At 40.2% G+C, this 15,405-nt stretch overlaps 1 protein-coding gene and 1 pseudogene across 1 annotated transcript; both read left to right on the top strand.

Moving 5' to 3' along the window:
* Positions 1 to 1,574: 1,574 nt before the first annotated feature.
* Positions 1,575 to 3,141, top strand: LOC143891320 (cytochrome P450 89A2 pseudogene; annotated as a pseudogene).
* A 2,563-nt stretch (positions 3,142 to 5,704) lies between these two features.
* LOC143890280 (cytomegalovirus UL139 protein) lies at positions 5,705 to 12,370 on the top strand. Its single transcript, XM_077394911.1, has 4 exons — positions 5,705 to 5,849; positions 6,227 to 6,414; positions 6,506 to 6,668; positions 11,775 to 12,370. Exons 1-4 carry the CDS (start codon positions 5,772 to 5,774, stop codon positions 11,991 to 11,993), a joined length of 648 nt encoding a protein of 215 aa, XP_077251026.1. The 5' UTR covers positions 5,705 to 5,771; the 3' UTR covers positions 11,994 to 12,370.
* The last annotated feature ends 3,035 nt before the right edge of the window (positions 12,371 to 15,405 follow it).

Raw genomic sequence — 15,405 nt, 5'->3', positions numbered from 1 at the left:
CTCAACATTTGAGTTCAAAAGTAATTATTGTACTCAACATTAACAAACAGGGCCCTTAAATTCTCTCACAAACAATTTGTTGCCTGCAAACCTCTACCTGCCCCACAAGATCAGTATGGGATCTGAACCCACTTGGCTGCTTAGTAATGGGCCAAGTGGGTTCAGATCCTAGCCATAGTTCAAAAACTCACTCGATAACGGGTCGAGTCAAGTTGGATGGGTCACAAGCGAGTCAAAAAATTGAGCATCCTTTTCTATGTGATGCTACTTTTCGGGTAAATATTTCCATTTTCTGTACAAATTAATGGTCAAAGATATTTTACTTTTTTTTTTTTTTCTGGGTAACGAAGGGGGTGAGGTGTCCTCACCCCCTTCGGAGGTAAGACTATTTCCCTATGGATGCGCGCAATCACCCGGAAACCACATGCATCGGGCTTCCGGGTTTTACTTTGAACATGAGTGGTTATGTTTTTGAATCAATTGGGTTGGTTTTAAACTTCTCTTGAATCACGTTGACAAGTTTTAATAGTATGGCATGGACCACTAACTCCCATTGATGAGACGATACTAACTGTCTGATCAGTATCATCAGTTAGTATCGTCTCATAGCGAGGCTGATCAGCCTCGCTGATCGGCTTGTTTGGGAGGGTACGTGCATCTAGGGCGGAGTTGGTAGTCTTCGATCCCCCCTCCCAACCAACCGACCAAACAAAAAAAACAAAAAATCTTGATGTATTATGTTGTTTCTTTTTTCTTATTGTTTATATTATGTTGATCATCTAGATAAAAAAATATTGTCTAATCAGTCAAATATTTCAACATGCCCTGCTTAGGTGGAATCACAAATCAACATCAAGTCAAGTGCTTAGAGAACACCAAATTGCCCAAGAAGCAACAATAAAGAAGAATAAGAAGGAGCTACGACAAGGCCCTTTTTGTCCATTCTCCACAGTTACTCACATATCTCTAAGAAAACCGTTCTTTCTTCAATAGAGATGTGGTTCCTCATCTTCCTTTCTTTCTCCTTGTCCTTATACCTCGCTTTCCTCCTATCCTATAAGCAGAAGAAGCGTCTTCCACCAGGCCCATTTAGTCTACCCGTCGTCGGGTCCCTTATATGTCTAAGCAAAAACTTCCACCCGGAGACTTACCTCCCTCTTTTCCAAGCCAAATATGGCCCTATCTTCACCCTCTACAGTTTCCTTCGCCCCGTCGTCTTCATAACAAACTCATCTCTTTCCTACCAAGCACTCATAGAAAAAGGTGCCTTTTTCGCGGACCGCCCCTCACTTCACGTGGCAGCTAAATTATTTACTAGCAACCAACATAGCGTCGGCTCCGCCGCCTATGGTCCCCTCTGGCGTATCCTCCGTCGCAACTTCATTACCGAACTTGTCCACCCTAATCGCTTCAAAACTTTTACCTCAGGTCGCGAATGGGCCCTCAAGATCCTACTCAACAAGCTACATTCCGATTCCAAATCGGGCAATCCCATCCCTATAGTTGAGCATTTGCGCGTTGCAATTTTCAGCTTACACTTACTCATGTGTTTCGGTCAAAAACTCGACGAAAAAATGGTGAATGATATCACAACTGCTGAGCAGCGGATTCTTAACCAACTCCCCACCTTCGAAATCTTTCATTTCTTTCCTACGATTACGAAGTTGGTATTCCGAAAAATGTGGAATGAGGTCCTGCAAATGCGCGCTAGACAGAAAGAACTCATTGATCCTTTCATTACAGCCCGTAAAGAATATCAAGAGAAACCTGATGACGAAAGCCTCACTTTCTGTTACATTGACTCCCTTCTGGCTCTCGAAATTCCGGAAGAAGGGGGGAGAAAGCTCAATGATGGGGAGTTGGTGTCCCTTTCCATGGAGCTTCAGACTGCAGGAGGAGGTAATGTGAAACAACTAATGACTGCAAAAGCTTAAGCTGTTAAGAGTTAATTCAATCATTTATACTTCAACACTGCCCGTCACGTGTGGCCTTTTTCTGGGTTGGCCGTACATGTGGTTTTTTAATATCAAGGAGTTGTTGGGTTTTGAACCCAGGACATGCCATGTGGCAATAGCTTTGGTACCATGTGAAATAACCAATTACTCCAAAAGCTTAAGCGAGTTGGTGTTATTTAATTATTTATACTTCAACACTCCCCCTCACGTGTGGTCCCTCTTTTTGCCGTATATGTGGATTTTTAATATCACAACCGACTAAGCCAAAAGCATAATCTGTTAGAGTTAGTGTTATTTAATCATTTATGTTTCAACACTTCCCCACGTGGACCCTGTTTTCTAGGTTGGCCGTACATGTGGATTTTTAATATCAAGGAGTTGTTGGGTTTTGAACCCGTTCCCTTAATTCAATAATACATGGCGAAGGCAACTTGTTCCTTGGCAGGTTATAAAGGAAAGGGGTGATTTTTTTCCTTTACGGCAAGAGAAGACCTGCTGTGAAGCAATAGCTCTGATACCATGTGAAACAACCATATACTCCAAAAGCTTAAGCTGTTAGAGTTGGTGTTATTTAATCATTTATACTTCAACAGGTACGACGGTGAATACAGTTCATTGGTTCATGGCGAACGTGGTGAAGTACCCGGAGGTACAGAGGAAGATGTGGGAAGAGATCAAGGGGGTTGTTGGAGAAGAAGAAGACATCGTTAGAGAGGAGGATTTGCAAAGGATGCCTTATCTAAAGGCGGTTGTCATGGAAGGACTACGACGGCACCCACCGGGGCACTTTTTGGTTCCTCATGCGGTGTCGGAGGACGTTTCTATAGCCGGGTACGTGATACCAAAAGGAACTACGGTGCTTTTCTCGGTGAAGGACGCCGGATTAGATGGGGACGTGTGGAAAGATCCATTGGAGTTTCGGCCGGAGAGATTCCTCGAGGGGGAAAAGGTGGATATTACAGGGAGCAGGCAGATAAAAATGATGCCTTTTGGGGCCGGGAGGAGGATTTGCCCTGCAGTGAATCTTTCCATACTTCATTTAGAATACTTTGTGGCGAATTTGGTGAGAGAATTCGAGTGGATAGGTACTGAAGGAGAAGAGGTTGACTTTGCTGAGTCATTTGCATTAACCCGGTCCATGAAGAATCCTTTCCGAGCTATCTTAGTTCCAAGGAGGAGGAAGTGAGAGATAATATGCAAAGAGGTTGATTTTATTGATGCGAGGTGGGTGCATCTACCAAAAGAAAGAGCGAGTGTTGGGACCACTTGTTTTATTTATGTTACTAAATAAGGCTATTAAAGTTAGTTTATTTTGCCGAAAGGTGACTACATGTCTCGAGTAATTTACAATAATAAATAGGTTGCTTATATTTGCACTACCATGTTTTAATAATTGAACTAACTTAGCTTGTCTTTTCTGTTTAAATTGGCTTCTAAGATCTCTTTGGGAACAGTAATATCCTAGTTAGTGATATCATCATTAATATGGTAGTGGCAACATTAGCCGTATAACACTAGCGGAAATCCATTTCACCTCTCATCATATACTCTATGTATCTATCTATAGAGAATTTATATGATGGGTGGCCGTGAAAACACGTGAAGTCTAAAAAAGGTAGGTGCGGCCCACTTTTTTTTATGATCCAAACCGTTCATCTGCTTGGGCACAACGTAAATAGGTTGTGCCCAAAAAATCATCTCCATATGATGATCTTAACCCTCCGATCTGTATAAGATTCCATAAATGATTTTTGGAAATCTCCATATTCAGATCAGTTCAGATCGGAGGGTTGGGATCATCCTATGGAAATGATTTTTGGGGCACAACCTATTTACATTGTGCCCAAACAGATGAACGGTTTGGATCATAAAATAAAGTGGACCGCACCTACTTTTTTAGACTTCACGTGTTTTCACGGCCACCCATCATATAAATTCTCCTATCTATATATATGTAAAGCTGAATGTGATAGTTGTGGTGCTGCAACGTAAAGGCCCCTATATATATATATGAGAAAGGTGAGCGTACTCAGTCGAGTAGATAAGGTCGGGTTAAAAATAGTGGGAGCCCATATTTTTTGGGTGATCCAAACCATTCATTTGAAAGGCCCTTACCTAGATAGGGTGTCCACAAGAAATCAGCCTCATAGGATCATCCTAACCCATCCAACAAGGAGGGAAAAATGGGCAGATTTGTGGACAAACTGTGTTTGTCCATTTTTTCCCCATTTTCCCTCCACATTGTTATCTTATCCTACTTAATAGAAAAAATGGGCAGATTTGTGGACAAACCGGAAAAAAATGCCTATTTTTTCCAATAAAGAATCCCAATAAAATAGGAACGTTTCTATTCCACAAAATTGGTGTGTATCTATTCTCTTCCTTAATTAATCTCCATAAATATAGCATAAAATCGTGAAGAGGGTATCAATTTCTATATCTTCCTCAAAAAACTTCCTATTAACTAGGCTATATTTTAGTTCCAAAGGTGCATCTCTCTCATTGTAACAGAAGGTATACGTGCTACGTGTAGCCCATCAGCTGGATTAGGTTGACATCTTAGATTAGGAAAGTATCTTATCTTATCCTGCCTTGTTTATCATCCCTAAGGGCTCTCTATAAGCACAACTTAGGATCAATTGTAATTATGAATAACTAATGAATTGACATTCTTAGAAGCGCGTGGTAAGCACACCTAGCTTTTGTCAGCAAATATGTGGGGCCCTGCCAATAGAAGGTGCCTCTTCACTCACCAATGGGAAATTTGTTCTACTATTGTAGGATTTAGTATCTGGCCCCCCACCTACAAATAGTATAATCTTGATGGGTCCTACCATAAGCTATAAGTCAAACATGACAAGAACAACAAACAACAGCCCTTGGATCGGATGGTTCCGTCATCTAACCAGATCAATTTTTGTGACGTGTCCAATCAAGGTGGGGCCCGTAGGATAAAAATTCTAGATGATTATTCAAAATCAAATGCCTTTTTTCTTTTTCTTTTTTTTTCCTGGCATTTGAGCATCTTCCAATTGAGCTAACATCAATGTCCCACCGTAGGAAGGCTATGTTATTAGGCGCGAATGAATACTATCATCACAAATAGGGGTGTAAACGAGCCGAGCCGAGCTTGGGCTCGGCTCAAAAGCTCGGCTCGGTCAGGCTCGCGAGCCTTACCGAGCTTGGGTTATATTAAGTTCGTAGCCCTCATTTTCCCTGGACAGCCCTATATAGTGTAATTTGACTACTTTTTTTACACTATGGGGGGTGGTCCAAGTAACAAATGGGGTTCCTAAAATGAAGTGACATATTTTGCCTCCCCCTTTCACTCCCTGGACAACCCTTTTAGTGTATATATTAATATATAATATATATATTTAAATATATTAAATTTTTAACGAGCCGAGCCGAGCCGAGCCTGGCCTAAATCGGGCTTGGCTCGGCTCGTTAAGGGTTCGAGCCGAGCTCGAGCGAGCTTCCGAGCCCGAGCTAAAATTGACACCCTTAATCACAAACGAATGTGGGCCCGTTTGCACTCATCATCTCCAAAGATATCCAACCAAAGGGGTCTCACTTACAATCCCAAGGTCGTTTCCTTTTCACTCTACAGTACAAGGGGGTGGCCCGGGGAAGAAAAGGGGGAGGAATATTTCGTTTCCCTATTTCCAAACTTGGAAAACACTTTCCTTTTCTACCTGGATTCAAACCAAAGTGGTACAACTGAACAGACCCAAAGAATGGAATTTCGCCGAGTTCCCTCCAAATTTCGCTATATATTAAGCTCCATTTCTAAATTTTCTCTCCATCCCGGTGATAATGGCACTCCCATCTGCTTTCCAAGAAAGGCTTCAACAGATGGAAGAAACCAGAAACCAAAGGCTCTCCCTCCTTCAGGTACTCTCTCTAAACCCTAGGTTTTTCACTTCCTTTCAAACCCTAATTTTTTGTTTTCCAAACCTTAATTCACCTCCCTTCCCATCGTCTCCTTTCAAACCCTAATTTTCGGTTTTCTAAACCCTAGTTTCACCTCCCTTCTCATGGTGTACTTTCAAACCCTAATTTTCAGTTTTCTAAACCCTAGTTTCACCTCCCTTCTCATGGCCTCCTTTCAAACCCTAATTTTCGGTTTTCTAAACCCTAGTTTCACTTCTCTTTTCATTTCCTCCTTTCAAGCCCTGATTTTTGTTTGTCTAAAGTCGAAACCCTAGTTTCACCTTTCTTCTCATGGCCTCCTTTCAAACCCTAATTTTCGGTTTTCTGCATAATTACAGGCCGAAAAAGAGCTCCAAAGCAAGAAATCTCTGCTTTTAGCAGCAAAGCTTTCAAACCTCAGACGAATGGAGCAACAATGCCTGATCCTGGATCAGAAGAATGCTGATTTGAGCTGTCGGATCTTGGCCAAGAAGTCCGAAATCGAGGCTCTTGATGCTGAATACCAAACTACTGTCCAACGGATTAGGTAATTTCAGTTAGAATTTTAATTTCTCCATCTGTTGATCTTTGTTTTGGAAGATTTTAGTGTTTAGGTCTTGTGGATGGGACTGGATTAGGGTTTTGAAGAGTGAGATCGACGAGCTCGAGGAGGTCGAGAAGAAGAGGGTGAGGTTTTATGAAGGAAAGAGCTTAGAAATGGAGGAGTTTAAGAAAGAAGTGGAGAGGTTTTTTTTGACGTCTCGTATGGAAGTGCAGAAAATGAAGATCACCGTGAGTGAGGTAATGAAGGATTTTTCATTGTTTCTTTGTTTGTTTTTTCTTTTCTTTTGTCTTTCCCTGACTGGATTAAGACGGTCTTAGTTAGCTTTTATCATGGATTATTTACTGTAAGATATACCTTCAACTTTCAAGCTTTTTTTTTTGAAAGTTGACTTTTATTTATTCACTAGAAAGAGAGGGGACAAGATGGCCCCGAGTACAGGATAGGATTAAGGATCCATGACCCATTCATAATGATGGGTGATACACGTAGTACAAACATACTTTGTAAATTTCATCCAGTTCCCATGAGTCCATGACAGCCGTATTAATTTGGATGTGTATTTCCTCCCTCGAGAGTTGAGACCCTGCTTTGGCCAGGCAGTCTGCGGCTTCATGAGCAGACTGAAGTCTGTGCTCAATTTGGGGGTTGAGAACTTGTACCAGATCTCGAATTTCCGCTATGACCGCCCTGAGACGCCATGGGCCTTTCGCACTACCCGTGGCCATGCAATCACATTTGATGAGTCACCTTCCACATTCAGGGGCATGGACACACATTGGTTATACCATCGGAGACCGAAGAGAAGAGCTCTCGCCTCCGCTTCATTTGCGTCGCAGATACCGGCGGGACCCGAGAAGGACATCACCGTGCATCCTGCTGCATTTCGAATTAGCCCGCCTATTCTGGCCTTGCCAGGGTTTTCCATTGAACTTCCATCAAAATTCAATTTTAGACGTCCCGCCGGGGGGGACTTCCATTTGGGCGTCTTCTTCCAACTGATTTTCCTCTCCCATATAATTGCCGACCAATTTCTGGGGATTTCCCTGAGTCCATATGTGATGTCCTTGGTATCTTTGGCCCAACTGATCAGTTCAACCTTTATGTCCAGTAGGACACGATTTTTACTTTTCGCCTTATCCTCAAATATGCGGTTGTTTCTCTCCTTCCATAGGTTCCAGCTTATAACGCAAGGGACCAATTTCCACAAGGCTTGTCCGTTTTCATCGAAAGCAATGCCCATCCAATATAAGATAACTTTTCTGATGGTTCTGGGGCAGACCCATGCAACTCCCAAAAGATCTCATCGCTTCCGTCCATATGTAGTACGAGAATGGACAGTGGAGTAATAGATGGTCGAGTGTCTCAATCGAGTTCAAACATAGCACACATCGGCTGGCAAGCCGGATTTTTCTCTGTTGAAGGCGATCACATGTGTTAATGGCCTTGTGGACCACTGGAGTGGGGCCGAGGTGGTCCAAATGGTGGAAAGATCTTACCGAAAACTCCCCTTGAGAATCCAGACATCAGATTCTTTCGTCTTCTACAAAAACCGACCCATAATGAGCTTCAAGGTCAGCTAGTAATTCTGTAGAACTCACAATTTCCTCATCCTTTAAATTTCTTCGTAATCTAATGTCCCAAATAGCCTTTCCGTTTTCCCCATTCCTCGTAAAGTTATTCCTCACCTTTGATTCACCATTCGTGCCTAATCTGAAGAGGTTGGGAAAAAAGTTCTTTAAGTGGTTTCTCCCCCACCCACAGATCAATCCAGAAGTGAACCATGTCCCCCTTTCTCACTCTGAGTCTTACATGTATTTGGAACTCCTCTTGGAATGGCATATAGACCTCCACGCACCGGATCCTTTCCGGGTCGTCGGTATACAAGCACTTCAATTGTCGTCCAGCCTTCCAGGTGGGATGCCTGCATCTGAGATATCGAATGGAATTGTATCCCATTCAGCTTAGGCCGCCAACTGTACACCCGCTTATACAAGTCTGAGCAGAATTTGATAATCATGTTTTTTATTCGCTCCTTATCTTCCACTAATACCTCTCCCTCTAAAGTACAATTTATAGAATTTACTCTTCTTCGGGCGTTCGCCATTCTGTGGAAGAACTTGGAATTACGGTCCCCCTCTTTTAATCAGAGTGCTCTGGACGTTTGTCTCCATCTAATTTCATCTCTTCTCAAGATCTCTTCATATTCCTCCAGAAGTTTAACTCTCTCCATTTTCTCTATAATAGTCCCCAACTGACCGGCTTCCTCCTTAGCTTCGAGGTTTGGTAATAGGATCAGGATCTCCTCTTTCCGCTGACTTTTTGCCTCCTCCTCCCCCATCTACGACTTACGGATTTTCATCTTCATTTCCTTCAGTTTTTACATAATATAAAGCCTTTTCTCCAGCCGTCTACTTGTATTTCATTCTACCATGCATGGAGCTTATCTTCAAATCCTGCTATCGCACATAGATCCAGATCAAATCGAAAAGGGCGAGGGCCACCCGAGTACTCAGAGATTTCCAAACGGATTGGATTGTGGTCCGACGTAGGTTTTGGTAGAGCTCTCTGGTAAATATGTGTAAAATACTCTTCCGATTCTGATGTGATTAGGATACGATCAATCCTGCTCATCACCAGATTTTCCTGGTTGTTTGACCATGTGAACTTCGCGCCTTCCAGTGGTAGGTCCACCAGATTGCTCTTTTGAATAAACATCGATAGATTCCTCATACTTACCATCATCCTGCCCGGGTTTGACTTTTCCGCAGGATACCTTATCGTGTTGAAATCCCTGGCCCTTGCCATCTATCCCTGATCCCGTTGAGTTCAGACCATAACCCACTCCTTTCCCTTGCTTTAGCCGGGCCATATACGACTGTGAGCATCCATTTTTCATTCCAAAAACGAAGAAGAGAACAAGATTGATATTGAAAATCGGTTCAATTGGACCTCCACCATAATGAAAGTCCCTTCTTTCCATGTCACGATAATACCTCCCGCCGTGCCTACCGCCTCCTTGGACACCCACTGCCTGTGGTTTCTTGTCCATAGTTTGTTGATTGTTGTTTCAGTAACTCCCATGATCTCAGATTCAATGACAGCTATCAAGTCCAATTTCCTGCTTGAGATTAAGTCCTTAACGGCGTGATGCTTCTTATCCGCCCCCAGGCCTCTAATGTTCCAATAGCGATCTTCATGATGAACAACGATTACCCCCTAAGAAAACTCCCCTCGCCTCATAGTAGACCCCATACCTCCCGATGCTCCTTTCTGTTTTGTTTTCTCGTCGATTGTCTGATGATTTCTCTGTTATCAATATTCAATATCGTCAAAGATTTTCCATGTTGAGGTGGCATCTTCCTCATAATTGATTCCCAAGTCTATCCCCATCTTCTCAATCTGATCCCTTTCAGGCATGGAAGACTCCACTACCGTAGCACCCGAATCACTGGCTATCAAATAAGCCTCACGAATTTTTTCTTTCAACTCCACCTCAAGTGAGTCAGATTTTGTCGCTGATTGCTCCACTACCCAAATAGGTTCGTTTAGTTCCGGACATTGACTTGTCTCTGCTTCTGGCGACGCATGTTTCATCGTCACATCTTTTCACACACCTTTTCCACTGTCTACCCACAACTCTCCATGATAGTGGCTTTGTACTTCCCTTGAGAGTGCAATAACACCTCTTCCGGTTCGAGTTCAGGTGTTGAAGTGACGGCCTCTACCGTGTTAATGTCGTTCGACTTCACAGTCCCGAGCTAGATATTTTCACCTCTTCGCTACCTTTCCCCTCCCGTAAGTTTGATTGTGTGGAACTGTGCCCAGACTGGTTTTTGAGTTGTGCTCCTTTTTCCACTTTAACTGAAACTATGCATGAGCAATTTCATCCTTACAGGGGAGTTCCAACCTTTTCCGCCGTTTGTGGGTGTCAGTCCTGCCAGTGAAGGAGGAAATCGCCATCCAAAGCTCATCGATCAGTTTGTAGAACTTCTCCTTTGATGAAGAAGGCATGAGAGACCTGGGTAAGCAGCGTTTATTCCAGAAGGACTTCTTTTTTAGGCTGGGATGGGATTTTACCCGGTTAACGTGAAAGGGCTTCCGGTAATTTTCCTTCCTTTTTTTTTCAGTATCCAGTCACCGCACAGCGTATGCGACATCTGCCTTGCGTGCATGGCGGTTCTATTGTTCAAGTAACACCTGTTTTCCTTCCTTTCCATGTGGTTGGAACGTGTCCCACCCCATGTCATTGTATCTTTCCCAATATCGGTGCCCTTGAGATCCAGATCTTGATTGTTCAAATCTGGGCCATCATATGGATGAAGATGGCTAGATGCCCACCTTCCCACAGGATCGATTCTCAACGCGTGTAGCTTTATCTGACGAGTCCTTGTAGCTGTCAACTGATTCGCCTCACTTTCAAGCTTGATGTGGTCATCTACAATGAAAATATGGGATTAATTTTTAGGAAAATGATATCAGCACAACCATGTTTTGATAATTGCACTAACTCATCTTTGTTTCTTTTTTATTAAAAGAGCTGTCAAAGGTTACTACGGTTCCCAAAAAGCTGTCAAAAGCCAACTAAAAAAGAAAAGACAAGCTGAGTTTGTACAATTATAAAAACATGGTTGTGTCAATATCATTAGCCAATTTTTATTGTGTGTTTTATAAGGTCAGTTAATTCTCTTCGCAATTCAAACACCATCCACTGATTCCAATACTTTGTCATTCAAAGGATTAGTAGTTTTAACCCTTCAAGTTTATTTTCTTTTAGTGCATTACTTTTTTGTTTTCTTCTTATTTACACTGAATGACTTGTGGACTGAAGGAAATAAAGCATAAAAAGAGAAACATGGGTAAATTAAGTATATGAAGCTGAAGAGTAAAAACTGATAGAAAACATAAACAGAACCATCTATAATTTAGGTATAACAAGCTGAAGAGTGAAGAGTGAAGAGTGAAGACTGATATTCCATAACTTAGTCAGAAATAGACATGGATGTAAAGATAATGTGATCCTATATATGTTGATTAGATGGGATTATTTATCTTTTATCTGTGAAATGTTTTCCATCTTCAATGCTGTTCAAATGGAACTTTGTTTTCATCTATGGATATTTCTTCATAAATTTCATCAAGAATATGCTAAGAAAAATCAATAATTTCTCAAATCAGCATCAATTGAAAGAGAATTAATGTTGAAGCATATGGATCCTTGTTCTAGGAGTTCTTCTTTCATAGTATGACTTAATCCGTAATCATTATGTCTGATGATCATTTATGCTCTATAGTCTAAACTCCAAGAACTCATTTATTGAAGGACACTGCTTACTTTCTTTCAGATCAAATCAAGCATTAAGGAATTACAGGGCAACGATGGATATCTGATCAACCCTGAGATAGCTGCTGCGGAGAAAAGGAAGGCTGAACTTTTAGTTGTCAAAGAGAATTTGGATAAAAGTTTGGCTTCAAATTACCAACTAAGGTTACTGTTACAAAAACAGTTACATAACTTTCTAATATCAAGATCAAGACAGAGGGAAGCTGAACCAAAGCACTGAAAGTGAAAGGTCTCAAATGGCGAGCTTACAGAAAAGCAGAACTAACAATTAATCTATGAAAACTGAAAGAGGAGCAAGAGAGGCCAGTCAAGGTTACTAGCACTCTATCCATGCCTCTACGGAATTTATACTATATGCAACTATAGTGTTTTCTTCATTTGGTTTCTTTCATGGTCAAAAGCCAGGATTTGTAGCAGGTTTAGGTAAGCCCTAATTGTGCTCTTACTTCCATTTAGATCTCGAACAGTTTTAGGCCCATTCCTTTAGAGTCTTTAGCTACTAATATTTTGCTAATTGCCACGAGCTTATCTTTTTGTTATTGTCGAGACAAGATCCACAATTATATATAATCTTTTGGCACTTCAATTTCTGATACAGTTAGACAACCTTTTGATACTTAAGGAAGGAATATGAACCTTAAATATTGTGTTAATATTTAGCGATAAAGTATTAGTGATCACTTGGAAGTCTGTGGTTTGAGCTAATCTTAAAGAGCATAACAAATTATAAGTCATGTTGCGGATCTATGAGTTTCTCTCTAATAGGACACTCTATAGGTATTTTAACATGATTACATGAGAGCAAATTGTGATTCCCATTAATAATTCATGTCACACACTTTAACTGTACTTACCAGTCACAATATTTTATCAAGTTTTTTATTAGTTAATTTGCATAGTGTTTTCTATATCTATTTACTTAGTTAAATTTATTTATTTTAAAAATTGGGTCTAAAATATAAGTGATCAAGTGCTTACTGTATTGAATGGAGGCTCTGATTGATGCTACTTCACTATGATGTACAGTTGGGGCTCTAAGTAAAATCCTAATCTCTTGTTTTTCCTAATTTCTTTAACTCTCATTAACTATCCTTGATCTTGACCATTTCTCTTTTATCAGTTTGAGATTTAATGGGTTTAAAGTTACAAACATTAGAGATGTGCTCATACACGCACCCTTTAGTGCATCAATCAAAACGTTCAATTGCAACATTTTTTTTTTTGGTTTACTCATTCAGTTAAGAAGATTTGTGGTGGAATTTTTTTTGAAACCCAATTCTGCAATTGCTCAGAAGTCTTACGAATTTCTTACCATTCATATGCCAGCTTAGCTTAGAAGATCATTTTGATTTCGCTTGTTCCGTATGTCTTTGTGATTTGTGCTTTCTTTCTTGTGTCTATACAAGTGCAGTATGAATGCAGCATGTCCCTAACTGTGTAAAAGCTCATATTTCTAATCACAATGGATAATGGATTTATGAGAAAATTGTTCGTTTCTCCCAGTTTTTTCTTTCATGGGTAATACGTTGAGCCAAAAATCACTTCAACTGTACATGGATGGTCTTTGAGATTTTATATGATAAGTGGGGTGTAAATACAACTCATCTCAACTCAACAAAGCCTTTGTCCCGAACTAGTTGGGGTCGGCAAGTGGGGTGTAAATACATAATGATTACGGATTAAGTCATAAATGATCATCAGACATAATGATTACGGATTAAGTCATACTTCACATAAGAACTCCTAGAAACAAGGATCCATATGCTATATCATTAATTCTCCTTCAATTTATGCTGATTTGAAAAATTATTGATTTTTCTTAGCATATTCTAGATGAAATTCATGAAGTAATAACCATCGATGAAAACAAATTTTCATTTGGACAGCATTGAAGATGGAAAATTTTTTGCAGATAAAAGATAGATTTGTGGTCCCGATTCGTTTCACGATTAACTCACCCGGATTTACATTGACTCGACCCAGTTGACATTGCAATAGAGGCTAGTTTGAGTTTTTAGCATGGAATTGTTCAACAGCCAACTAACAGAGAATGTCTTGACTAAAAACAACAAAAAAAAACCAACTGACAGAGAATGTCTCATTGAAAACAACAACGAAAAAAAAAATTCAAAGTGTTAAGCCTCAGTTCATTGCAAATGTACCTTCACCTACAATCAAAACAAGAGAAAAAAATGCATACATTAAAAAAAATGCACAAAAAGAGACCAGCCAGAAGTCTGCGAATTACCTGGGCAGAAATAACTTAAGGTAGAGGGGTGAGATAGATCAGGTGTAATTATGTGATCAGGAAATTTATTTTTATCAATTATTTCGAGTAGATGGCACGAAGTATGAAATTAGGCAATGCACAGCAAAGCTAAGAAACTATGCTATGCGGGCATAAATGCAAAATCCGACGAACAATACAATGATTGAAATAGTAACAGAAGATTGAACTTAATGATAAACCAAAATTTTAATAGCAAAGGATAATAGAGTAGGGCACAATACAAAGTCCAGAATTCAAGAGTGCTGATGAAGCTAAATGCTCTTTTAAGCGAAGATTTCCAAACAGTTCGAAGTAGTGAAGGAAATTGATTCTTTAACTATTCCGCAGATTAGCAGTGCATGGTAAAAGCAGATTCCTGTAGTGAATCGACAAGCATATGCAAGTAGGCAATCAGCTGATGCTATGGTAAACATGGTTTTGAATCCAATGATAAATTCAGAATTTGACCAAATATTTTAACAAGACAATATTAGACTAGGAAATTGGTTTCAAGAATTCAAGTCTAAGTCAGGCTTGTATGGAATCTAGAAACAATGTATCTATCAAGTTAAAATTCGCTTTTGATTTTTGTTTGAGTGCTTGAAAATGAGTTGTCAGTGAAGTGCAAATGACTATATAAAGTGTTAGAATTATTGATTGCCTTCAAGTATTTGAGAATAGGCGAAATGATTGCAACAGTTCAAGTGGCAATAAATCAATCTTGGAGTCTTATAATGGATGCCCAACAGAGTAAATGTGCTATTAGCTAGATTTAACAAACCAAGTGACTGATGTGATTTTAGAATGAATATGAGAGCAAACAGATTGCTAGATAGATAATATTGCAGGGATTTAAGTAATTAGAGGAAAGATCACTGTCATTGACTCTTGTTCAATCCAAGGAAGAGTTTATGCACTCTACTGTTCGTTTTTTTTTTCTTCTTTTTTTTGCAAGCAACTAAAGAGTGCAAAGTACTCTGTCAATTATGAGAAGTTGAATCACAGAATTCCAAATCATATAGCTTTTAGTATGTAGATAATAATAGAAGAGAAAATCAAAGTAATAAACAAGTTTATAGCAAATGCTTGGATAATTTATTTATTTTTTTAAGAAATCAAGGCACTAATAGGCATCAAGAAGCCTCAAGAATAAATGATTTAGTCCTTCCCTGTTTGCAGATTCCAAGTTGCAGGTGGAGTGGGAAGAGGAAGGTGGGGTACCTTGCTCGCGTTTGATGGCGGAGAGACTGCGAATCAGTGGACGAGGATGTGTGGGGTTGTTTGAAGACTTTGGGGACGAAGTCCAAGCTGCTGCCCCGATTTAATAAATGGTGAAAACAGTGTAAATAAAGAGAAAGTTTGC

The sequence above is a fragment of the Tasmannia lanceolata genome, unplaced genomic scaffold (assembly GCF_043159265.1).
Source record: "Tasmannia lanceolata isolate RefF3 unplaced genomic scaffold, GAP_Taslan_0.1 ptg000013l, whole genome shotgun sequence".
Taxonomy (NCBI): domain Eukaryota; kingdom Viridiplantae; phylum Streptophyta; class Magnoliopsida; order Canellales; family Winteraceae; genus Tasmannia; species Tasmannia lanceolata.
Note: the sequence above shows the minus strand (reverse complement) of the source record. Positions and strands in the feature narration are given on the sequence as shown.

Excerpts from the sequence above, each read along its gene's own strand:
- LOC143890280 (XM_077394911.1), top strand. The coding sequence starts at position 5,772 with ATGGCACTCCCATCTGCTTTCCAAGAAAGGCTTCAACAGATGGAAGAA. Across the intron at positions 5,850-6,226 it reads AAAGGCTCTCCCTCCTTCAG|GCCGAAAAAGAGCTCCAAAG; the intron begins GTACTCTCTCTA and ends GCATAATTACAG. Across the intron at positions 6,415-6,505 it reads ACTACTGTCCAACGGATTAG|GGTTTTGAAGAGTGAGATCG; the intron begins GTAATTTCAGTT and ends GGACTGGATTAG.